We start from the raw sequence: 24,958 nt of genomic DNA, 5'->3' as shown, positions 1-24,958 counted from the left end.
TAACAGTTTATTTGGGAAAACTGTACCTGTCTGAAAATGTTGTACGTATACATATCACAGCTTAATTTCCTCCTGGACATGTGCATGTCATTAATACTAACCTCCTAGAATACTTCAACTGGACCAAGATAAATTTCCAAACAGGTCTCAGTACCTCCATGTAGAATTAATTTTATTGTAGTCGGATCTAATTACTGCAAAGACACTTAATAAAACAGTATCTGGCTTAAGCAAACGTAAGCCATGGAACTCAGCTCAAACCTAGCTCATCACTATTTCACATAATTAAACAACACATGGGAAGCTGGAGTAATGCTGGGAAGAGATGTTCAGGGAAGTGGTGAGTTTTGAACGTAGAACAAGACACCATGAGGAAGATAAAGCCCCAGTCAGCCCTATGACTATGGTCCCTATTTTATGGTCAACCTTGGTGTTTCCAGCACTCTTTTAACAGCCTGGAAATGGAGTCTTTCCTCACTGATTGTCCCTTCTCCCACAAATACTGCTTTTTCCTCTTCATTATTCTGTATTTTACTTCTTTGGATGTGGACTAGAAGCATTGCCAAACACAACTTGTGCAAAACAGCATCTCCAAGCATTTTGGGATGAACCTTAAAACCAAAACTACATTCTTACATTTATTCCTCTAAAACAGAGGTGGGGGGTTAAGCTACAGAAACCCACATAACTGAGCAAAAGAACTGCACATTTCTGGTGCGTAGGTGAGGAATGATTTGTACTTAGATGTAGTTGTTGCTTAACTTCCTTTTCCAGGCTTTCATTTGTTTAAGCTGTTTGCTTAATTTAATTAAAAGCAAAAAAGTAAACATTTTGCTTCATTGGAAGGTTTTGTTATTTTTGTCTAGGAGAAAAACGATAGGATAAATAAACCTCTCTTTCATATTGACCTATAAGAGGTAAACCAATAGGTAAGAAACACAGACTTCAGACTTAATTCAAGGGAAATAAGCCAGAAAACTCTTCAAAAGATAGTGTTTACGTGTATATATAAATGCACCCTGCTTGTCAAAAATATTTATAAAAAAATTAAGACAATTGTTAATTCTTAAGTGTTACAAACATAAAAATGCCACCTGTTTTCCAAGTCAGTTCAGCCAAGACTTATTTTAGATCATTTATATTACTGAACATCCCTGAAAATTTGTAACTTAGTAAACTAATGAATCACAGTGGAGTTTCAACTCAGACAACTGGCAATGTATATGCAAGTCTGAAGTTAAACTGAATCAGCAACTAAACAAAAAGCAGATCATTTCAAACTTAAAAAAAATGTTGCAGGCACAAAGCTTGCATTCATATCCCCTTGATATATTTTTTATTAGGCTAGCTCTTCAAATTTCCACTCACAATAATGCTTTATGCTAAAAAGAAAAAACAACCCTCACTGTATTATGCATTTCAGAAAGCAGATTAAGTGGTGTATTTTTGTATATGTGCTTAACATTCTAGTACATGTAACAAGTAGTCTCCATTTTCATGGAAAGTGTGAAGAGATTTAAGTTTTCCTTTTGGAGCCAACGTTTGTTGTAAGACAGTACTTGCTGTGCAAACTGGATGGCAGCTGATTTTTTTCCAGTCAATGTGAGGTTTCATAATCAGTTCCTGTCATAGGCATCAACCCTTCATTCATTCAATCATAAAAATGTGACTTACTAGAAAAGGAAAAATAGAGTCTAAAGGCACAGAATCACATAGCTGCTCTAGTAGGAGTCTGTAAACAGAGAATTGTTTGAATTTAGGAAATCCAAATCTAGGAAAGTAAAAAGGCATCTGAAGCAGGCTTTTATCTAGCCAGCTTCCTTAAAGACCCAAAGGGTTTTGAGGTCTACAAAGTATGCACTAAAATACCATATTTCAAAAAGCAATAAGGCAAATAGTATACTAATTATTTCAAAAAAGTTACAATGGTAGTGTAGGCATACACAGTATAACTTAGTTACAATGCCTGGTACTGTTTCTACTACATAGCCCTATAACTGTTTCCTTTCTACATAACCGGAGATTAAACCCGGGTTCCAGGTGAGCACAAAACCATCCTCGTACCACCATCTACCACTGGCAACCGTTCTTCAGCAGCAGCAGCATTTGCTCTGCTGCCTGAGTCGCATTCATGTGAGGGAAGTCCACAGATCAGAGTCCAGCGATTAAACACTGTCATACTTGTGAAGAGCTTCTTCTAGCTTTTGTGTCACTTTTTGGAAAAAGAGTATTTGCTGTTGCAAGAAATGCTGCATCTGCGATTTAAAGTCCCTCACACGAATTTTGTGGAAATGATTAATTTCTGCGAGGGTTGCAAAAGAAATAATGTTACAGCGTTCTTGAATGCCCTCAGCTTTTTGGAGCTCCATCTTCCCCTCTTCCACATGCCGCTTACTCTCCTTTACTTTGGTAAGGGCTCCTGTGTAAAGAACAAAACAAAATAGTTGAACTGTGAGGACAATTTCAACTTAACCACTTTACTTTAACAAGTGAGTTAATAACAACAAGGATTTATATAAGGCTCATTCTAAATGTATTTATATGTGTGCATATATACATAAGGATAAAACAAGCTTTTACATTAAAAAAAAAATCACAGAAGAGCGAATCTTGTTTAAGGAAAAACAAAAACAAAAAAAGAACCAATTTTTTTTAAGACTCTAGCTTGCAAAATTTAGCAAAACATGCCTATTTCACAATCTTAAAAGTCAGATGGTGTCCTTCAGAAAATAACTGATAAATATACCAGCAGAAGGAAAAAATGAAAGCACTAGAAAACTAGCCAGATCAATTTAAGCCCATATAAACACTAGAAAAATAACTTCATTAAGAAACTGGACTTTGTGAAACACCACTTTCCCCAGTCTTTGTGAAATGTCAGAAGAAGATCTGAATACACAAAATCTTGCTTTCATGCTACAGATACCCCCAAATTAATTATTGACTACTAGAGAATCTAAAAGTTTATTCCAAAATTGCAGACACCCAGGTAGACCCAACACAGTCTTATAAGAGCTAGAAGAAAAACAGAGCAAAATAATTGACAGTCCTCCTCCTCCAAACAACTAATTAAAGCACACACATCCTACAAAACCAAAATATCACCCAAATAGACCTACCCAAAGGAGACTCACCTAGTGACAGAGCACCAAGATGTGTCTTTAGACATTCATTTTCTCGGACTCAATTACCTTTGCTTTAAATATTACATACATATTTTATTCACATAACTAAAACCAGTCAGATCAGTACAGCTTTTACCTTCTCACAAGATGTTAGTGAAAGACATTTTTCACATCCTTTATGATCACGCTTAAGTTACGTGTTCCTTCAACTATTTGTAAGGTCTTAACTGCCTTCTTTCAGATTACAGTTCTTACTGTACACATGACTACATTTCACTGACAGAACTCCCTTTAATTTGCCTTGAAGAAATGTTTTTCTGTACTCAGTACAGTGTACCAGTCAGCAAGCTAACAGAGAAACCTCTCTGCCTGTATAGAATCATAGAAAGTCCTGAGTTGGAAGGGTCCCACAAGGATCATCAAGTCCAACTCCTGTCCCTGTATATGACAACCCCCAAATTCATACCATGTATGTTCCAGAGGGACAATCTCCACTCTCTCTGCTGGGGGAGCAGGTTTGTCTTCTCATCAGCCTGAATCCACACGCATAGTGAACACCATTAAACAGTAAAAACACAGTCCATCAGCAGTAATCCTATCTTCTGTCCTTTCCTTCCTGTGCCTGTTCAACACACCCTCTTGAACGAGCCTCCTGCCAGTGCCCTGACACATCTCTGCAATTCGGATCCGGAGCATGACCTTGTGCTGCACACACAGCAGGGCCATGGCCGCTGCTCGCTGCATTTCATTCAGGTGCTTCTCATGTTCCCCTGCCTGCTGCGGCTCATTCCCTGCCCATCTCCAATCCCTCATCAGGCAGACAGGTAGAATGGACGGTCAAGGTGCACCCTTACAAGAAGCAAGCTAAAATAACCCATGATTTGGCAGACTTGGGGAAAAAGAGCTCGTTGCATTTTTTAAGTGAAATGGGGGTAATTCCTAAAATCATAGAAGCATGCATGACTGCTCCATCCAACTTCTAACAGCAACTTGTTAACTGTTCCGGGGTGTTTCTAATTGCAAACAGTTGGAAAATCACATTTTTCTGCTTAATTTGCATTTGGGCTGTGCTGTACATGGCACCTCCTGCCTGCAGCCTTAGTGTGAGCCCTCAGCCTCGAGCATAAGAAATTCCCCTCCAGTTGTTTAAAGTGTCGCAGGGAGGTTATTAACCAGGTAAGCACCAACCACAGGCTGCACAACTGAGGACAATATTCAAGCAGCAGAAGAGCTGCAGCACAGCCCGGCTCCCACCTCCTGCTCCCCAGGGCACACTGGCGTGGTGGCTAAAAGCTTGGCCCCATCTGCTGCAGCTGATTGCCCTCATCATCTTCAGTCTGGCCCCAAAAAAAACACTGAAAAAAACTTTTCCACATGCAGTGGTGCCAGCGGTGGGACTGCGCCAGAAGATCTGTATTTTCTCCTCTAAGGAAAGGGGGATCTGCGAGGTAGAGAACGATCTGAAAAATATTTAATTCCGTCGTCTGCAAAAAGGACACTTCTTTGAACAAACCCAGGCTTAGCAGAAATTTTCTCTGCATTCAGCGGGCATGGCAGGAATCCACACACGGCTGTGAAAAACTGAAATCTGGGACTTACTGGAAGCCAGATGTGGCTGGTTAAATAAACAGTACAACTCTTCAGTTGTGATGTGGGAAACAGCTTTAGATGTTATTTCTAGAATGACCAAACTTCAAGAAAAATACTGAAATTTATAGCATCAGCAACCAAAAGCATAACTAAGTCCTGGAGCATGTACAATCTTCAAATTATTTTATATCAATAAAAACCACACCAAACTCCTCCAGACTAGACATATTATGCATTATGTGCTTTTTACCATTAAAAAAAATAGGGAAAGGAATCAGAGGGGAAAATTTGCAACATTTCATACCACTCTCTTAATGCATATGGATCCATATGGGTCCTATAGTGGAATTTCCTTTAAAAGCTGGGCAGACTATAACCAGAGGCCAGCAGTGTAGGACAATAATTTATATATATATGCTTAAGTACAAATTTGCTTTTTTTAAAAAAATGCCTCTAAGTGAAGTGTTTACTTATTAGCCAAACAATTAATCTTAAAATAACTTTAGAGAGGGAAAATTTTAGCTTATTTTAGGACAATCAAAGAACCTTCCCCAAACACACAGTAACACAGCCCACGTACTTTATTTTAAGAAGCAAATGATCATTTGTTCTAAAATGTCATTTTTAATTTGTTCAGCATCTACTGAAGTTTGCAAGGCTTGCTTAGTTTAGTAAACCTTAGAAAAAAGTGTTGTTAGTTTGCATGGCTTTGCAAGCAGCTTTACTAACAATAATATAACACATTTCATCCTAAGTTTTCTCCAAACACTTCTCCATAGCATACAGCCCTCGCATTTGAATCTACATGAGCAAAACCCTAAGAGAGTGCAATGACCCATGCAGGTTTCTAACAGTGAAAGGGGGAGGAGGACAGGGTGAGGGAACTGGGGAGCAGAGAGCAGATCCTTGTCTGCATCCCTGCCTGAAAACAAGGATCTTGCTCAGAGATGCCCAAGCAGCGGATGGGTCTCATGGTAATCTCTAATGCCTCCCAGCCCACAATGCCTAACCTGTCTCACCCCAGGCTGTGCATCATGAACTCCTCACCCCATCCCCACTCCTCTATCCATCGCCCTCGGCACCTCATCCAGCACCTCCCGGCTTCCACTGCCACCTTCACTGGCTGCAAGCCCCCTCTGGCCTATGTTTACCTACAGAAATATCTCCTAGTTTATGAATCTAATGATGTGAACATCTAGTATTAGTTTGGACAACCTAAAAAAGCAAGACATACTTAAAAAAACAATCACAGAATAATGTCAGCCCTAGAAAAGGCTAACCTGATGTCCTGGTTTTGTTAAAAACAAGACCAGTTCTCTTTTAGTGAATTTTCCTTTCAGATAAGTTCTTCTAAGTACCTTCTAAGTAATTGCATGTTTTTTGGACACTGCTCTGGATTGATAGGAGTAACCAATGGAATGCTGAAGAAGCTCATGTTTAGATTTATTGCTATAACAACCAAGAATTCTAATAAAATTCCGCATGTTCCGTCACGAGAGGGGCGTATTTGCAAGGAGTGCCGAACAGAACAGGTGACTAAAACTGACCAACTGAGTATTCCACCCCATCCATGTCGTACACCCTATAAAAGAGGGAGATCACGAGGGTCTCACTCTCTTCGACCATGGCTAGCATCTGAAGAGACTCTGCCTGTCATCCCTGCGATCCGAGGCCTGGTTCCAGACTCTGCATCTCTGAATCCAGTTCCGGTTTGCTGCAAAGAACAGCCCAGGACTTCTGGGTGCCTGCCCTGCAGCCACTGGAGCAGTGTGGAACTGGGATATTCAAGATTGGTTTTGTATATTTTGTATGATTTTCTCTATGAGTAGCATTAGTAAAGCATTTTAAAACTTTTTCCCAACTTGCAAAGTCTCTCTTCCTTCGTCCTTATCTTTCCTATGCAGGAAGGGTGAAGGGGTAACAGAGAGCATCTGCCATGGTTTATTGTTGCCTTGCAATTAAACTTTGACAGATTTTATTGGTGGCCCATACGGGGAAAAGATAAGAGAAACCATGACACCTGCATTTTAGAGAAAAGAAATAGAAGGAGGCACCTCCTAATAGCATATCAACTCAAGGAAACCTCCTGCGGAATATATGTCCAGGATAATATCTGCCAATGTACTGTTCCCAGAGGGACGGAATACATAAAAATAAATTCTTGGCTTTTTTTAACTTCAGCTCTACAGATTCAGTAAAGTCTTAATGTCCATGCATTTCAATCTCCCGGTCCAATGAAAAGACCTTCTGTCAGAAGATCATGTTCCAGTGATCAGGACTAGCTTTCAAGCACCAAAGAGGGCCTGGATCAAAGACACTGCAAAAAGCCGTGCTACATTTATTTCTGTTCTTAAAGGTGGGGAAAAGCAGATGTGAATGCCATTTTTCATTGCCTAAAGCCTGATGTTAACCGCAGTGCTCACTGAATATAACTAAGGGCTTAAGAGAAAATCCCAGGTTTCAGTAGTTGTTTTGAAGTGTGAGACAACACAAGATGATATAAACACATTTAACAGAGAACATTTATAGTAATACGCTGGTAGCTGAGAAGACAGAGACAATGTAAAATTCATGCTAGAAATAAATACTTCCAAGCTGTAAAACACAGAATACAAACAGCAACTTCAATGGGAGCTAAAGATTTATCAGCAAAAAAAAGAAGTGTATTGAGTCAGCAAGCTGCCCATGCAAACATGCATTGCAATGAGGCAGGAAGAGTGAAATACATTCAGGAAAATTAAATCTAAAAAAAAATATATTTCCTGAGCCTGACAGCTCTCAGGTGTGAGTTAAACAATAGATTTTCATATCACCTGCAGTTTTGTTACACTAATAAAGGCTTTAAGATTGTGTGAAGAGTCACCTAAGGGTGGGTTTGAATCTGTAGTAAATGTTAGAGCGACCTAGCGATTCCTGTCGCTAGTTAAATGAGATGGCAGGTGGCTCATGTTATTGATAGGGATGTTCTGAGTCTATTTTGAGGAAACCAGATGTAGTGAAACACAGGAACAGGAACAAATAAATCGTGGACTGAAGGACAAGAAGATGACCAAATGAGGGAGATAATAGAAACGTGGGCCAAAGCCAGAAGGACAGTGATTTTTTTCTACAAGGACCCCCAAGTTCAGATAAAGGACAAACTGAGGAAGATGAGAGCCTTCATCCTGACGACCACCAGATGGGGAGAGAAGACTCCAACACCACGACAGAGCATGCATATCTATTAGTATGAATATGTATTAGTAGGTGGGATAATTCCCCAAAATAGAGAATTGTAATAACAAAGGGGGGGGGGTATATAAAGACCACTAAAAACTTTGTCAGGTGCGCGTGTAGGTGGAACGTAGATTCCCCACGCACCCAGCGCTGCTTTGCTTATCTCTACTACAATAAACTTCTCTTGAGCATAGACTCTGTCTGTGTCGAGTAAGTTTATTTATCACAAATCCATACTTGAAATTGTACTCACTCTCCCTCCACACTGTAAGTATGCGTATAGACATGTAAACCTATGCTGATGCATATGTGTCTCCAAGCTCCTCAACTGTATGGTATCATCACCTTACCAGGAGCCAGTCCTACACTGGTTCTTCACACTCAGTGTACATGACACAAGTCCAAGTTGCAGCCTGCAACATGACCAGAAGGCGAAAGTTTTGCGGCTCGGCTCATGAAGACTGCCATCAAGTCTGCTCCTCACTCAACTCCTTTGTCCTACCTGAAGCCAGGTCTGTCCTGCACCTATCAGCACAGGCGACCAGAAGCCAAAGAGCAGCAGTAACTGCTGAGGGTGTCCCATTTCCCCCTCTCCTCAAAGTACCCAAACATCAGCTGTGTGGCATGTGGCAATCAGGAGTGTGGCATACAGCAGTCAGGAGTGAAACATCAGCTGTATCTGAAGCTACTAATCCAATAAAGAAAAGTCTAAAGAAAGTGAATGCTTCAGGGCAAGAGCCCTTTTTGCTCTGTATTTGCACAGTGCTTAACATCCATTTCACATCTGGGCCTGCTTGATTCGTAAAAACCACAAACAGTAATTACTGATACTGTTCAGAACAGCATCATTATTTCTGAAAAGTCACTGCTGTAGCAGCAATTATTTAAGTGCATATGGCAATACTCCATATGGGATGAAACACAAAGAAGTATTGGCTAAACACTGCTAGAATATACTACTTGAAGCAGTGGTGTCTCTTGAAGTCAGGAAGGTTTGCAATTCACAGTCACTCTCAGGAACATGTAGCATCCATTAAGTCACCCATATATTAATGCCTTCAGCATTTCACTCCAGACCACTGAAATTAAAACCCACCCAGCTTGCAAGAGCCAACAAGTTAATTTTTTAGATCCTATAATTGCAATGCCTTTATCTCTACAGTTATTGAAATATTTATTTCACTTCAGTGATGAATTATGCTAAACCAAAGCAAATAGATTTATTTCACTAGTAGTGAGATAATAGTTTACATGTGTGTCAGTTATGATTAGTAGCACATGTGTACCTGCTTGAGCAGGTGGGTTGGACTAGATGATCTCCAGAGGTTCCTTCCAATCCCAACCATTCTGTGATTCTTTCTTTCAGCAAATATCCACATTCTTATTACTCTATTTCGTATCTTGAGTTAAAGAATTATTGCAAAACAACTGCGGGGGACTGCAAGACATGGTTTGACAGTAGGTGTGATGTGTCCTTCAAAGCAGGCTATTGAAGGAAGAGCTTTGAACTAGCATAACAACTCCCCTTGCTTTACTTTTATTACAAGACACTGTTCTGAGATACAATCTCTAAAAGGGAGGGAGAAAATATATTCATGACATGGCTTTCATCAAAGGATGCAAAAGCAGAAAGTGTAACTAGAAATAAGTTTTCTTTTTCCTTACCTAATAGTGAGGTTATTTAACTACAGCTCTTTGCTTAAAGATTTGAAAAGGCAAGTCCTGGGTAATCCACATGCATGTAGCACAGTTTTGAGCTACTTCCTGAAAGAAACAACTGTAGAAGAAGCAACATTACCTCTGATCCAGCAGTCTGCTGTCAGAACAAGCCTACCGACATGGACATCCCACTTACAGCAGATCTAGCAAAGATGTTACGGGATGACTCAAATGACTAATCCAACTAAAAACTGCATTTGGCCTGGAGGGGAGGGAGGGTGGCTCAGTTTTACCAATGGCTGAGCTATGCGATCCAGCTCAGCCCAGGGCTACACAATCACTAGTTCCGACACAAGGGAAGTTGCAGAAGCACCACAGGAGATTACACATAGCTCCTGCTCCGAAAAAAGCCCCCAAACTTCCCTCTCTCAATTCAAAGTGAAACGGCAAAATTTTTTTAGATATTTTACTACACTGACAGATTATTTGCTTGAAAACGCCCTGAGCACAGATTAACAAAAGAAGCCTACATGAAGATTCTGCAAATTCTTTACATTTTCTGGCCAAGATTTAGAATGGAAAGCAGCATAATGGGAATTTGCCTGATATTGAAACCAGAAGACTTCTCCAGTAGGGACTGAACTGTATAAAAGAAACATCACAAAGGACCGTTACAGTAATTAATGTAGGAATGACTGCTACTTTAAGATCTGGTTTTACAGTTTTAAACAGAAAAAAGCAATTCATCTCCCACATCAAAGACAAAATGATGAAGTCATCTCTTCTTTCTGAAAGTGTCAACACAACAGAGTTTTCAAAACCAGTCTTTCTAATTCAAAGATTATATTCTTCTCCTTACGGGTGAAAAACTAGTTAAAAAATTTCTATTTTCCACGAGAAAAGTTAGAAATATAACAATAAATTGAATTATAATTACTTCAGTATTACAGGGGGTTTTGTATAGATACATGAAAACAGCTATAAATCTTCTAGAATCTGTAGCCTAAAAATAGTTCAAAAAGTGAGGTTCATTTTTTATTATTTTGTTGCCCAGTGCTGAAAAAACCCCACAGAATAAAATACTATCCTATAAATCTAGGCTCACAAATTACAGTACTCTGCTAGTATGTAGGTTAACTTTGACTGACTGCAGGATTGTCAGAATTATTTTTCTTCCAGTTACCCTGTTGCAAAGCTGATTGGAAGCTGCCACCCAGAGATCCGTTCTTCAGTTCAAAAATCAAATCACCTTCTAATCTACACAATTCGGAGATTGCGCACAAATAAAACAGTCTTTGCTAGAGACTTCAGAAACTTGATTAAACTTATCCGGTGGTTTTAAAATACGTGTTGATTTAATTAATAAACAACTGATTAACGAATGCGTTGGAATGCACAGCGTCAAATGTCTCTCAATTTCAAAGAACTAGCAGAGTAAATGGATACTATACATGTCTAACTATTTTTTTTTTAATTTTAAATAATGTGATATTTAAAATCTGATTAGACTCATTGTGCATACATCTGCCAGCTGGTGTACACACACAGAAGATGAGCATACAATTTATTTATCCAGATCTACAAGGACTGCAATCATACCTGGGCATATTCAGAGGCTTCAAAATGCTCATGCTAATGAAAAATAATTAAATTATCACACTGGCAATGCGCATTTCAGTTCCAGAACCCTGCAGAGGAATCTACAAGCTTTGATGTGCAGCACCTCCAGCATGAGCGTTTTGCTGGGCCATGCTACACCACACTGCTATGCGACCAACACGCCTCAGTCTGCCCTTGAAATAGCTGATAATAGGAGGGGAGAGCAACGTGTCAAAATAATGAAAGAAACATTACAAAATCATCAGTTTATTGCACTACTGCCTTGCATAATCCCATTAAGAAAACAAAAAAAGGCCCACAGTGCTAGGTAACTGCATGTAAAAACTATGCAAAATTGGGATGGAAATTTTCTATTCAAATCTTGAATGCAGTGACTTTAAAGCTAACATATATTTAGATGTAATGTACACAAACAGTGTTTTAAGCAAACAAATGACTCCTTTTCAGCCACTAAAGCATGTCCAAACTGTGTTCATGAGTAGTTCTGACTTCATAGGTACCTACAGAGATGTCTGAAAGGAGGCCTGTCAGGAATAATTTGATCTTAAAATCCAGCTAAATTGTGCATATTGCTGTCTGTTATTACAAATGTAGTGTTTTGCACCACAGTCTGAGAGGCAAACACTAAGAAATGCTGGTTTTGCCCAGTTCTAAGGCAGTCTGTACTTCTTGGCACTCACATGTACCATTTAAGGTGTTTTTCTGTAGTATCGCTTCAGGTGACACTGCAGACTGTGGCGACAGAAAGGACTGAAAGAAACTTAAACTGGGATGGTCACTTGAAACATGCTACATTTGCCTGTTAGAAAGCCAGTCATGTTTTTCAGCATAGACACACTTGAAAATTTAAGCCAATGCAATTTGCAGAAGTACCAAGATGAAACCTTTCAGTGGTTTTAAATACTTCTTACTAGCTTACATCTAAACATGGCATCAAACGAGCTTTTAAGACAAATTTCTGCTTTTCCAGAATTTAAGTTGGTCTACTACAGTTCAGCCATCACAGGTTCTGAGCACTAGTTCCTCCCAATTAGGATGCTAAGAACAGGCAGTCTTCCGCTAGAGTGATGCTACAGACTCTTTAACAGCTTTTGTAAACGCCCTATTCATAATGCTGACTTCAAGACTGCAACCTAAACCAGAAATGAAGTCATACATGTGTGATATAAATCTATTTTCAGTAAAACTGGTTAACAGCATGAGCATGAATGTCTCCCCTGAATCTATAGAAGACAAATATAAGTCACAGCCAAAATGCATCTAAGCATTATTATATCAAATGGTAGCTTCTTCAAAATTTTCTTAAGATCCATGGTATGTGGGTGGACAGGAGAAGACACATAACACTGCGTATCAACATCCATATACCATTATCGAGAGAAGAAACCATAAATGTTGGCTGCACTAACTCATACATCCCTTCTTTATTGGGGCGCTATGAAAGAGCTGCTTTTGGATGTCATTCTTTGTAAAGGCTGAAGAGAAGCAAAAAGAGAGCACAATTTACAGTCTTTGCTTGTCCACCATCAGCTACTGTCTTAAGATAAGCAAATACAACATGCATAGACAGTTTAAGATAAATTCTTATGAAGAGTCAAGATTGAAATGAAATGCAGATGCGGCCCCACTTTTTCCCTAGCATCCTTTAAATGCTGCAGTATCTCTGTAAGGACAAAAAGAAGGAGACTCCTTGTTGCAGGAAGAATATGCAAAGTAAACCATCATTAATGTAACCAATTAAAATACATAAGACAAAAGTAGAACATGTGAACATTATAATAACATGCTATATTTATATTATAGATAATAAATGCTATACATTTTATAACGTCATATTAATTTAAAATGGCAAATATATGTGTATTAAATTAACATATTAATATAGTATATATTGTAATAGAGAATATTATAGTTTTAGAAAGGCAGAAGATAATCGTCTGCCTTTTTAGGAGGAAAGGATCTGCTACTTTGAGTTTGGGCTTACATAAAACTGCAAGCAACTTGAAAATGTGTCATTATCATGATATTTGGTAAAATGGCTCTTTCTTCAGTATACACCCAGTTAGCCAGCATATTTATTCATGCATATATTCAAAATGGTAAGTCTGAAAAAAATAGAATAGCAAGTTGCTTTTTACCATGGGACAAAAAAGCAGTGTAAACTCCCAATCATAGCATAAATCCACTTTTCACATTGCCGTGAAAAAACAGCATGTAGGCATAAAACGGGTAGCTCGGTTCATCGCAATCATGTAAGTTATCCACCATGATGGGTACCTACCTAAAACAAAGCCTGAAGCCATCACTTCTTCCTGCTTTGCTACAATAACAACCCAAAGTCACTGACAAGAACCGAACACACTGTTTAAATGTATATATTCTTTCACTAATTTAATGAGGCTCTACTCCAAACTTTAAAACACACTTTTCACTAGAGTTTTTAAAATTTTTATTTAAATCCTTATGGCTTTTATAAAAGATATAAGCAAGACCGTATAGAAAGCATTTGCCACTTGTTTGCTCTAGTCCCATAAGACTCACGTTATGTGGGACAAGCCAAATGTGACTTCATTTTTTTAATTAAATTTTTCAAATTCTGTGCTATTTGAACCACACAATTTAAAAGTAAGGTACCAGGTGGATGAGTTTATATAGTCTGCACACATTAACTTGGTGTTTTAACTGTTCAAACAAAGTCTAACTATGTAGTCACAGAAAGATGCTGGGAAGCCTGGAACATGTCCTTGTTTCAAAGGTGACTTGCAAAATAGAAAAATCCACCAACTTGTTTGTTTTCGATAATGTGCTTACAAAGACTTGAAAGAGCTCTGAGAGCTAGTTTCTGTTTCCAGTCTACCAATTTCTGACTTCCCTGTTTGGAAGGAAGTCCTTCCAGCAAGACCTGGAGTTCTCTGAGCTGCAAGAGAACCATCTCACCATCTAGATTCTTCATAAATTTTGAGCTGAAAAGGTATTACATAGTCCTTGAAATAAAATTACTTCATCTTTCTACAGATGACCTCCAAAGGTCCTTTCCAATCCCAACCCTTCTGTGATTCTGCAAAATAATTTTTAATTCTTCAGTATCTACACTGTCCTGCTACTCTTCAGCTGCCCACAAGGTCTTCTAAGTAGACAGGACCTCACTGTGGTGAGCAAGTACCTGTAAGAGCACAGGAGGTGACAAGACACTGCCTGCTGTCAAACATGCAAACAGGGGTGAGCTGTGATCAAAACTCCTCCAGCCTGCTGGGACCAAGTGTCAGGATAGACCTTCTGGTGTGCAGCAACGTGAGTGGTCTCTCCCAGGGAAGAACAGTTCAGCTCTTCCTCTGCTACCAGAAGGTGGTTTGTTTTTTGTTTTTTGTTTTTTTTAAATAAAATAAAAAAAAATCACTGGAGTTGTATCAGCTATGAAATGTCTGTCATCAAATGTGTACGATATCAGGCTAGTGGGTTTCAAAAGGTAACGCGAAAGAGAAAGACATGACTGCATGAGTCTTGCTCCTTTAAAGATCTAAGGTAAGAAGAGATTATGGGCGGAGTGGAAAAGAAAAAAAATTAAAACAACATACTTTAAAAAGACCCATGCATATTTTAGGCAGACAGGGCACGGAAGTCCTTTTTTCCTCTTTCTGTTTAGTCTTCCTCAAGAAGGCTATTGCTCAATTTTAGCCTTGTTTGTTGTCCTCTGATTTTACGCACACCAAGGAAGCTATAATTTTATACAGTTTCTAAATGTGAAGATTCTTTTGCATTTTAGCCATCTAAAAGTCTCAGTTTCCTTTAGGTTACCTTCAAATACTGGGTGGTAAAATTGGGTGATTCAGCAGCAAGCAGACAACGCTGCGTCATTGATGTAACAGCAACGAGGAGGCCGATAGGGAAAAAAACCCCAAGTAATCCTGGAGTAACTCATCCTTTCTCATTTAACTCCTTAAACAGATGAAATGTAGGTACCAATCTCTTTTTACTGATGTTAGGGTCATGTGGCTAGGATTACATGCCTAGGTTTCAGCCAGTAGCTACCTGAGTTGAACCCCAGGCAAAGGATATGTATCTGAGAGACAGAGGAGAAAAAAAAAAAAGATGGATAAAAGGAAAAACAGGGATGGAAAAAATATGTCTGCACACCAAATTTAAAAGGTTAGAAAGTAAGGAAGAGAGAAAAGCACTGCTTTCGCACTATGATATAAAACTTTAGGTGTGAATTTTACCCAGTCTGATTAATTTGTGAATGCACATACCCATCCTTACCCCTGAAAAAAAAAAAAAAAAAAGGCAAGCATTGCTGGAAATATTATAGAGAATTCCAGGTCTCAGTGTTGTTTGGGGTTTTTTGATGCTGGAAATCTTGATGCATTTCCAGCTGGAATGTTTTTTCACATACAGTTCTTTAAGATATTCTAAAAACACATCCAGCACATTCTTTAAAGCCAGTATCTAGAATTAAAGTTGCTTCAGGTAAATAAGACCATTTGCCTTATTTTACTTTTCACAAACAGTGATCAAGGAGCAAAAAACTAACTCAGGTATTTTTAAAAATAAATGTCTTAAATCTTGGCATGCCGAGGAAACAGAATTGTTACCTACATCTTAGAAAATATTTAGACCACTTTCTCACATCTGCTGTATAAAAATCATAACGAAAATTTTGTCTAGCATTAACATCATAATGTTAGGAGAAATCCGGAAAGCAGAGATGAAACAGCAAGTTTCTTCCACTTTCAGGAATCACAAAAGGCCAATTATAGTAATTCCTCAAGCAAAACTTGAAAGAAAAAAACCTGAAAACCTGTAACTTCTCTGCTCTCACTAAACAAATATGAAGATAGCCAGTCAAACATGAGCTACCATACTAGCATATACTATCTCAAATTCTTACATGTGCATAAATTTTTTGAACCTAAACTTGCACAGGCCTGCAGTGAGCATTTATGTTGAAGATCATTGAAGTCAGAAGATTTCATCAGTTGAGTGAACTCTAGCAATTAATATTTAGGAATTATTTTGCCAAGAATGCCTAGGGAATTTCCACAAGTAGACCTTAAAAACACAGAAGGGAAGGCATTATCCACTACAAATGAAGATGAGAGGGTGCTTTTCTTCTCAAAATTAAAGCAACCGACTCTAATATTTCTTGAAAGATACACCAGTGCTGCAAAAGAAAATGACAAAAGTGTGACTTGGTTTTTGAGCCTCCTGAACTTAATATTGTTCTTCTACAAATGTTTTCTGAGGCTAATGAAAACTGAGTACAAGTATATCTGTCTAACATATTTGGATCTTCCACTCCACCAAACATAGGTATGCACAGGAATGCTTTCATGCAAATACTTTAGAAGCATTCACCTGTTGGGGGTTGAGGGCTGGATTCATATAAGTATTTGGGTGCTTAGATGCTTAAGACACCATCATGTACCCCTACACATGCCAGTTTCCTCCTAATTGCTTAGTTTTCCAAATAAAACAAGAAGCCATTTGTAAGGGATGTGTGCCTCGGGGCTGATATGCTCTGTGCCAGCCTCAGTGAGACTCTCAAACCAAGCATTTCCAAATGGAAATGTGGGGTTTCCAGTTTGGTGTGCTCTTTGCTGTAGGGTTCAATCCAATGAATCTTCAGACCTGGACTGGAACACACATGAAACTGGGTAAGGCCTCTGACAAAGCGCTGACAAGTTATCCTGAACTGGCATGTGGGTCAGAACAGTTAAAACCCTTCCTCTGTTTCTTCTGGAGCAGCAACTTCCTTCCCTCACAGAATATTCCTTAAACACTGCGTGATCAAGATGAAGGACGCAGAGGAAAGGAATAATTTAATGTCTCCTATTCAAGCTATTGCCATTTCATAAAACTTAAAATATTAATAAGATACTGAACAGTTTGAAAATGTTCCTACAGTCCATTGGTTCACATGTTTTATATAAGAGACCAAAATAACTATCCCTTTCTGCAGACTTCAGACGATGTATGATGTCCTCAGCACGGGAGGCAGAAAGACCTGGACTATAGAGCAATTAAAAACACAACGGTCAACACATTTTTCTGCTGATACGCAGACAAAGCAACAGAGGGTTTACATGACTTTTGTTCATAATTCTAGGTGAAAAACAAAGGCCAAACAGAGGGAATTTTTTGTGTCTGACTTGCAGATTCTCTGTCCTTCTTTTTGCAGAAGTTGCAGAAATGATTAAAACCCCCCAGACGTACAGACTTCTCAGTCCATACCACAAAACACACTTCCAGATCACACTCAGCAGCTGCTAAACTATCTGCAGTTGAGTAAACCTGTAACAAGACAAGGCAGTTGAACACTCTATCCACAGCCACGGGCATGTTCTGGGCACAGCTGCCTTTATTTCGCAGTCCTTCTCAGGTCTAAGGGAATACAGAAATGGAATCTAGAAGAGGCCTTGGCTTTTATCCCAAATGGACAATATGTTTGCACTATGTAGAAAACAAAGGAGAACTACTCCAGACACCAGAGTTCTTTTTAAAGGCATGGCCACGTAAGCAACACATCAATCAGGTTGCTCTTTCTACCACTTCTAAGGGTACTTTGGGGTCACTTTACTGCACAAAGAAGTTGTATGCTAGAAAATAAAAAACTTGAAAGACATGTCAGCTCCATTTTTCAGATGACCTATTATCACCAACAGATATTTGTTTAGTCTATACGGACAATAATAATTCTCAAAACTGGCAACTATCCCAGATAGTAAATTTAAAAGAAAGCTCTTATGTTGCAAGAACACCAAAGAGTTCATATTTTCATCTGAAGTTTACAATTTGGAATTGAAAAGCTATATCTTGTTACAAGTAGCTCTTAAGAGTACAAAACCAGCAATTTACCGGATGTAAAAAAACATCTTCCTCTCAGTTTTCCTCCCGTCTGCCTGTTTTGTAATGGGAACAACAACAATAAACATGTAATCCAATTCTAACCCTGTTCCTATCATGAATGTGGACACTCCAGAGACCAACCTCTCAAGCCCATGCCATGATGGCCAGTATGTACCAGGGATAACACTGTGTAGAAGGCAGAGTTGCCCTAGAGGTGCTGGAGCATTAACACCTGCACGCAGACTAGCTGCACATTTCTCCAACCAGTTCCAGGACAGTGCTCTGGCACAAAATCAACAATCATACATCATGCTCACATGCTGCTCTAGTGGGAGCTCATTCAGATGAACTTTCCTGGTTCAGCAAGGTAAACTTAACCAGTAAGCGCAAATTCAAACAGAACTACAAAAGAAACAGCGTTGAGTCAAACATGTATCTTATTATTCCCAATCCTCTCCTCAAAGTCTCATCTCCAAAACTACTGCAGTGAAGAACTCTTTATAGCCTTAAAGCCCAAGGATATATTATTTAAATAGAACACACAATCAGCTGTTTTTTCCACCTAATAAAAAAATCTTTCTCTTTTATTTTTTGCAGAAGCTTAGAGATAATCCTATTGCTAGTTGACAACTCACTTTAAAATGCTCTGCTCCCAAGCATGAGGCATTGACAAGGCCACCCTTCTTTCCAAATTCAAAATACTTAAAATTTGTTATCAGAACACAATGCCACAACTCCTCAAAGGTTGAATTGCATACTTCTCTTTTTCTCTTCAAAATAATATTATTTAAGTTTCCACTCAAAATTTTCAAGATTTGACCAGAGAATGGAAATCCGAATTTGATGTATCCAGCTCTTATGAAAAACTTACTTTCTTAAATAACAAGTTGTGCACTTTCTACCAACCCCATTTCCTAAGATTTTCCCAGCAATAATGCATACCTCCCAAATGTCTCCCTTTTTGATCTGTCGAAAAAAATTCTTCCAACTCTTTTACTGTCAAACTCAAGGTACTGTTCCAGATGCAAAAGTCTTGAAAAATGTCACGTAAGGGCACAAAAGACAGATCCACCATGAGCGACAATTCAAGCTCTACCTCTTGGGATGCAGAACATCACTTATTAACCTCCATAATAATTTTCAACAAAGAAGCTCATGCATTTTCTCAGGTAACTGTTACACACATCAATTTCTGCACAGCATATGTGATGTTTTCCTGGTCTCTTTTACAGCTCAAATCCCCACACCTCCCTGATCTTCAAGTTGAAAACTACATGTAAGGAATACTACAGCAAAAAGAAAGAATGATGGACTAGTCTTCTCACAATGGTGAAGAGTATATGAAGGTCATTAATTTCACAGCAGGGAAATCATCTACACAGACATAGTCCTACAAACTTCTATTTATCTGAACAAGTGTCACTAGTTATATGGCAGATGATTCTTTAATTTTTGCAGTTTCTTATTCTTTGACGGTTCACAAAGTGCCATGCAAACAGCAATCTGAAGCACGTTTCAGCTAGAAAGATGCTGCAAGGATAACAGGTAAGCAACATATTTTTATGGTAATAAGCACAAAGGAGGAACAACTCCAACTACAAACACCGTGGGAGACCATTTTACTTACAAAGGCACCGAGAGAATTTACTGCAGGGCCAAACTAAGAAACCCCAGCAGCTTTGAACATCTGTCTGACACTGCAAAATGCACATACCACCATGCGCACCTGAAACAAGGTGGTCAGAGTAATACCTGCATCTTCAGATTACTTCATATTTATTATCAACTAGACCAGAGATTTAACGTACATCAAAGAGTAATAGATGTTTTCATACCATGTGATCTCCAGGGTTCATAAACAAGCCCATTCATCTTTAATGTATCAGCAGTATAGGCAGATGAGGTTTCTTGCAAAGATACACAGCCAAACGCAGCAAACTTAACCCACAAAATTCCCAACTATGTCTAGACCTTCGGCACAGAACAAAAAATTGTCAGTGATGTGGTTTTTGTACTTTTAGCAACAATTTACCTGAATAAACACAGAAAGACTTCAGCCAAGCTCAGCAAGCCAGACACGGGGCAAATTTAGACTCTGGTCCCTGCATCTGCGTGCATACCATTGATACATAAAACTTCATAATTTCAGAAAACACGTAAGGGTGTTACCTTTCTGAACGTGGATGATGTCTGGAAAGTTGGCCAAATGCCCCTGATACAGCGCTAACAAATCCATCACAGGATCTAGGTCCTGCCGGGGCTGATCTGCAAAGAGGTCCCCGATGGCATCATAGGCTTCCGCAGTGAAGGCTATGGCTTGGTTGAGGCCAGCTGAAAAGGTCTGCTGGTCCAGCTCAAATGCCTGACTGAGGCACTTAAAAGAGTGCCCCACCTTCTGGTATTCCTTCTTAAAACCAGTGACTTGTTTGCGGGCAAACTCATTGGCCGTGTGATTAAGCTGCAGGGCACTTTCGTCCATCTTCTTCGTGAAGGCTTTGAAGCCATCCACCTGGCTTTCCACCTCCTGCAAGTCCAGGCTGGCCCCAGGGCCTGTGGGGACACTGATGGTCAGGAAAAAGTTGGCACCCACCATCTCATCCTTCTCAGCCTTGCGCTTGCCTTGTTTCCAGGCCTTCTCATCTGTGCTGGGACAGGTGAGGAAGTGCTGGAAGGCATCGCACTGAGCCAGCACGGGGTGGCTGCACATGTGGTCCATCCACCAGGCCAGGCCTTTGCGACGTTTGGAGATGAAGTCCTCCTCGAAGCGGCCTGTGGCCTGCTTCTCTGGCAAGTGCGGCACGGAGATGACGGGGAACTTCTCGGCCAGGCGCCCGTAGAGCCAGTCGAAGTGCTTGTAGCGGCGGTGCACCTGCTGCCCCGTGTGGCTGGGCACCAGCTTGTAGGCAATGTAGCTCTTCATGCCCTTGAACTTGGTCTGCTTGGTGGGGTCCTCAATGGAGCACTGGAAGGGGTAGGGGTTCTCCTGCCACTCGGGTCCCTGGGGACCCAGCACCACGCACAGCTTGTCCCCGTCCTTCACGAAGCCCGACGCCTCGCCCAGCACGAAGGCCTCTCCGCCGGACTTGACAAAGGTGGAGAAGCGGTTGAGGTTGCGGCTCACGGTGGCCGAGCTCTTGGCGCCGCCGCCACCGGGCGGGTGTGGGTGGCCAACCGGGTGGCCCCCGCCACCGCGGGAGCCCAGGGAGAGCTCGGACCGGGTGGACAGGTGGTAGCGGCCGGAAGCCCCGCCACCCGCCGCCTCGTAGTCAGGGTAGGAGCTGCCCAGGGCACCCGGCTCATCGGCCACGGTGGAGCTGTCGTCCCAGTCGTCGTCCCAGTCGTCATCGCTGCCCTGGCTGGGCTGGTAGGACCCGCCGTAGGGCGCGGGCGGGAAGGGATACCCGGCGGCGGCGGGGGGCAGCGGGAAGGGCTCGGGCGGGGGCTGCTGCGCCGCCGGCTTGAAGGCGGCGGGGGGCGGCTGCGGCTCGAAGCCGCCGGCGGGGACGTTGGCGTAGCGGGCGGGCGGCGGCGGCTCGGCGGCGGGGGCGCGGATCACCTGCACGTAGGAGGCCGGGAAGAGGCCGCGGTCGCCGCGGCTGTTGACGCCCTCCAGCCAGCCCTCGATGTCCTGCTCGCTGCAGAGGCTCAGCACTTCGTGCTCCCGCAGCGAGATCTCCCCCGGGTTCTCCGACCTGAAGTCGTACAGCGCCCGGGCCCGCAGCGCCATGGCCCCGCCGCCCCCCGCGGGGGCTCCCCGCCGCCCCTCACCGGCGGGGCTGCGGCGGGCGAGCGCCGCGGCTGCCCCCTGCCTCCGCGTCCCGCCGGCGGGGACGCTGCGGCGGCTGGCTGGCGCCCCGGGCTGCGCTCGCTGCACTGCGGCGCGGCCGGCTCCGAGTCCCGGCTTCACCCCGGCGGGCGCGGCAGGGCGCGGGGGCCGGGCCGGAGACCGTCCCACGTCGCCAGTTTCGCTAATCCAGAGCCGAGAGGCAGGGCGGAGGAGCCGAGCGCAGAGCGGCCGCCCCCATCGATGGGCCTGGGCCTGGCCCCGGCCCGCCCCGCCCGCCCCCTGGCGTCCGAGCGGCCGCGGGGCAGCCGGCGGGCCCGGCCGCGGCGCGGGGTCGCCCCGGGCAGCGCTGCCCGCAGCCGCGGTCCGGGCGTCTCCTGCCGGGTTTTGCAGGTTGTGTCGCCCGCACGTGCAGCCTGCCTCAATCCGTTGCCTGACTTCTCGTAAGTCTACAACTCGGTCACGTAACGATTCCTCCCCTGCCAGGTGTTCCACCGCTTCTCCAGGTTTGGCCGAGAAGCTGGCGTGCCTCCTCGGGCGCTTGGTTTTCTTTCCGGGGTCCCTGCGTGGTGAGCAGGACGAGCAGATGGCATCGCAGCTTCAGCACCTGCATGAGGTGCATCACGCAGAGCCTGCAGGGAGAGCGCACTGTTTCTGGGGGTCCTCCTGCCGCTGATTGCTGCTTACAAAGAAAAGTAAGGTTAAAGTAAGGAAGGTGTGCATTTTAGTTGGGGATAATGTGCATTTTAGCTCTATCCAAAAACGTGGCAATGCTGCCGATGTTGATTTTCTGTGGAACAGCCTCAGTCCCATCCCAGTGCGTTTTTCCCTGCCCTGATCATTTCTCCTCGTAACTCCTGTGGCACCCAGTCCTGTGCTGTCTAATCACATGAATCTCATCCCATTAATCATCTCCGAGCTCTCTTTGGGTCCCTGGATACGAGTTTCTCTCAATATTTCTACCTGTTCACAAACAATTAGAAATAAGTTCTCTGGAGGAAATGTGCCTGTTCGGTCCCCAGTTATTCATGTTTTCCCATCAGCATGCTGCCAGATATGCAGTTTGTGCTCATTTATCTGATATTGTTCAAACAGTATGTTGCTTCTCAAATGTCTTTGTGACAATTTGCCTTCATCAGAGCATCACTGGAATCATCTTCAATTCACCAGAATGCTATAAGACCCACTGCCTGCTTTCATCGCTGGTTTTTTGGTGCTTGGTACCTGGGTTTTGCTGTTGTCCACTTTTGTTCTTCTGACCTTCATTCTTCTAATGTCATTGAACATATTATCACAGTGCTTTTCTGTTACTGGTGCTTGGCTTGTGTTCTTTTTTTTAATATATCAGCTCACCACAACCTAGAATGTTAGTCTCAAATTCCTTCATCACTTAACTCTGGAAGTCTGTTTTAATTAGCTGATATCAATGATGCTCGTAGAACAATACCGGTCACCACACAAACAGCTCCTCACCAGTCAGCCCAGTGGAACAAGTTCATGTTATGTCACCTGTCCCATTATCTCCAAACCCAAGCACCGAATTTGCGGCAGCAAGTTTATGGAGAACAATACAGAATATCCACATCAGTGATAAGGTGAGAAGGGTCAGTCTGCTCCTGAGAGGGAGCTGGCAGCTGCCCAGGATGCTGCAGCTGAAGGCTTCAACTTCAGACAACTCTGTATCCAGGCTTCTGGGTTTTCCCCAACAGCTCACTTGGTACTGGTAGAACCATACTGACCTGGCCTGGTGACGATTAACCCCGCAGTGCTCCTCAAGCCCTGCAGTAGCATTTGTCAGCACTCTCAGGACTGCCCAAGCCCATTTTCCATCAAGGTTAGTGATCATCAGCATTCTGCCGCTGCAGCCAGTGCACTGCCAGCATCTGTCTTTGATGCAGATGTGGTTCTCTTCTGCCAAACACAGAGATTCCCATGGCACCTGATCTGAAGTCCAGTGTGCTGCCCTCCACCCGTGTGTCCAACCTGGAGTAAGAACTAAAACCCCCAACGGGAGGTAGATGTGGATCAGTTTAACCTTGATCTTAGATTTCACCCCAAATTCTGACTACTGCGAACAAAGATAAGTGATTGGGGATTTGTATTCCTTCCAAAGTTACTGCTAACATTGATCTGGGCAGTCTTGTTAATCCATTAGACTCCTCACTGGTTAAACTACAGGAAAATTAGGTCCTGATCTGCCTTTTCTATACCACTTATTGGTTTTTACCTTTTTACTGCTTTTACTGATCCAACTTCTTTCCCAGACTTTTCAGTCCTACTTGTCTTAATTTTAATGTCCTTAATCATTAATATGGTTTTATCTGAAATAGGTTTGGTTTTTTTTTTTTCATGTGAGGTCATTAGTACCGGAAAACATGCTGATCTACCAGATTTGTGTAAATAGATACATTTGAGATTTGCTTTCATTGAACAACCTGGAGTGACGAACAAGATGCCTTGTGGAGCTTCAAAGCCGGTTCAGGGGTGGGATTTTGCTGCTCTGAGTGGTCATGCCAACACCTGGCAGGCTGTGCCTGTCACAGCCAGGGCAGGACGAAGGAACAGCGTTGGGCTGGTGGTCTGCCTTACGTCCTTGGGTCTGGTGGTGAAGGTGGCAGCTGCCCTACTTCTCCCTGCCCCGCGCAGCACGAGTGGTCTGATGTTTTCTTAATAAGTACTGGCTCAATATTTGTACCTCAAACAGACACAAGCAAAGGCATCAAGTTCAACAAGTGCAAAGACTGCTATCAGGAGAATTTGAAGGCATGAGATCTGTAAAGCTAATGAGAATAATATTTCTTAAATAAATGTGAACTAGTGAAGTGGTTATTCTCTAAAATCTTCCATTTTTACCTTGATATTTTAACAACAATTAAGTTACATAAAATGGGGTCATTTTTTTTTCAGCAACTAACGTCATCAATAAGGCAAAATTATGAAAGGAAAAAGTGTGTTATACTATTTTCCTAGTGAACAAAACTGCAAAGAGAACTTGGAACAATAATAAAGCTGTAAATGACATTTTACATCTTTCTTCCACCAGTGAGTCAACTCTGATTATCATGATGTGTAGACACTTTATTGTCCATGTTAAAATTAGCACTTTTAAAACCTCAACAAT

At 41.9% G+C, this 24,958-nt stretch overlaps 1 protein-coding gene across 1 annotated transcript; it reads right to left on the bottom strand.

Annotated features, from left to right (window-relative positions):
• On the bottom strand, positions 1-21,895 carry SNX18 (sorting nexin 18). The gene is made up of 2 exons (XM_065656335.1): positions 20,223-21,895; positions 1-2,419 (listed from the first exon to the last, which is right to left on the bottom strand). Exons 1-2 carry the CDS (start codon positions 21,778-21,780, stop codon positions 2,166-2,168), a joined length of 1,812 nt encoding a protein of 603 aa, XP_065512407.1. The 5' UTR covers positions 21,781-21,895; the 3' UTR covers positions 1-2,165.
• Between the last annotated feature and the right edge of the window lie 3,063 nt (positions 21,896-24,958).

Source organism: Caloenas nicobarica, chromosome Z, assembly GCF_036013445.1.
Source record: "Caloenas nicobarica isolate bCalNic1 chromosome Z, bCalNic1.hap1, whole genome shotgun sequence".
Classification (NCBI taxonomy): Eukaryota; Metazoa; Chordata; class Aves; order Columbiformes; family Columbidae; genus Caloenas; species Caloenas nicobarica.
This window is presented reverse-complemented; position numbering and strand designations above follow the sequence as displayed.

Bases quoted from the DNA above. Each gene is read 5' to 3' on its own strand.
- SNX18 (XM_065656335.1), bottom strand. From the start codon at position 21,780: ATGGCGCTGCGGGCCCGGGCGCTGTACGACTTCAGGTCGGAGAACCCG. The intron at 2,420-20,222 runs GTAACACCCTTA...TTCTTTACACAG, and splicing joins CATCATCCACGTTCAGAAAG to GAGCCCTTACCAAAGTAAAG.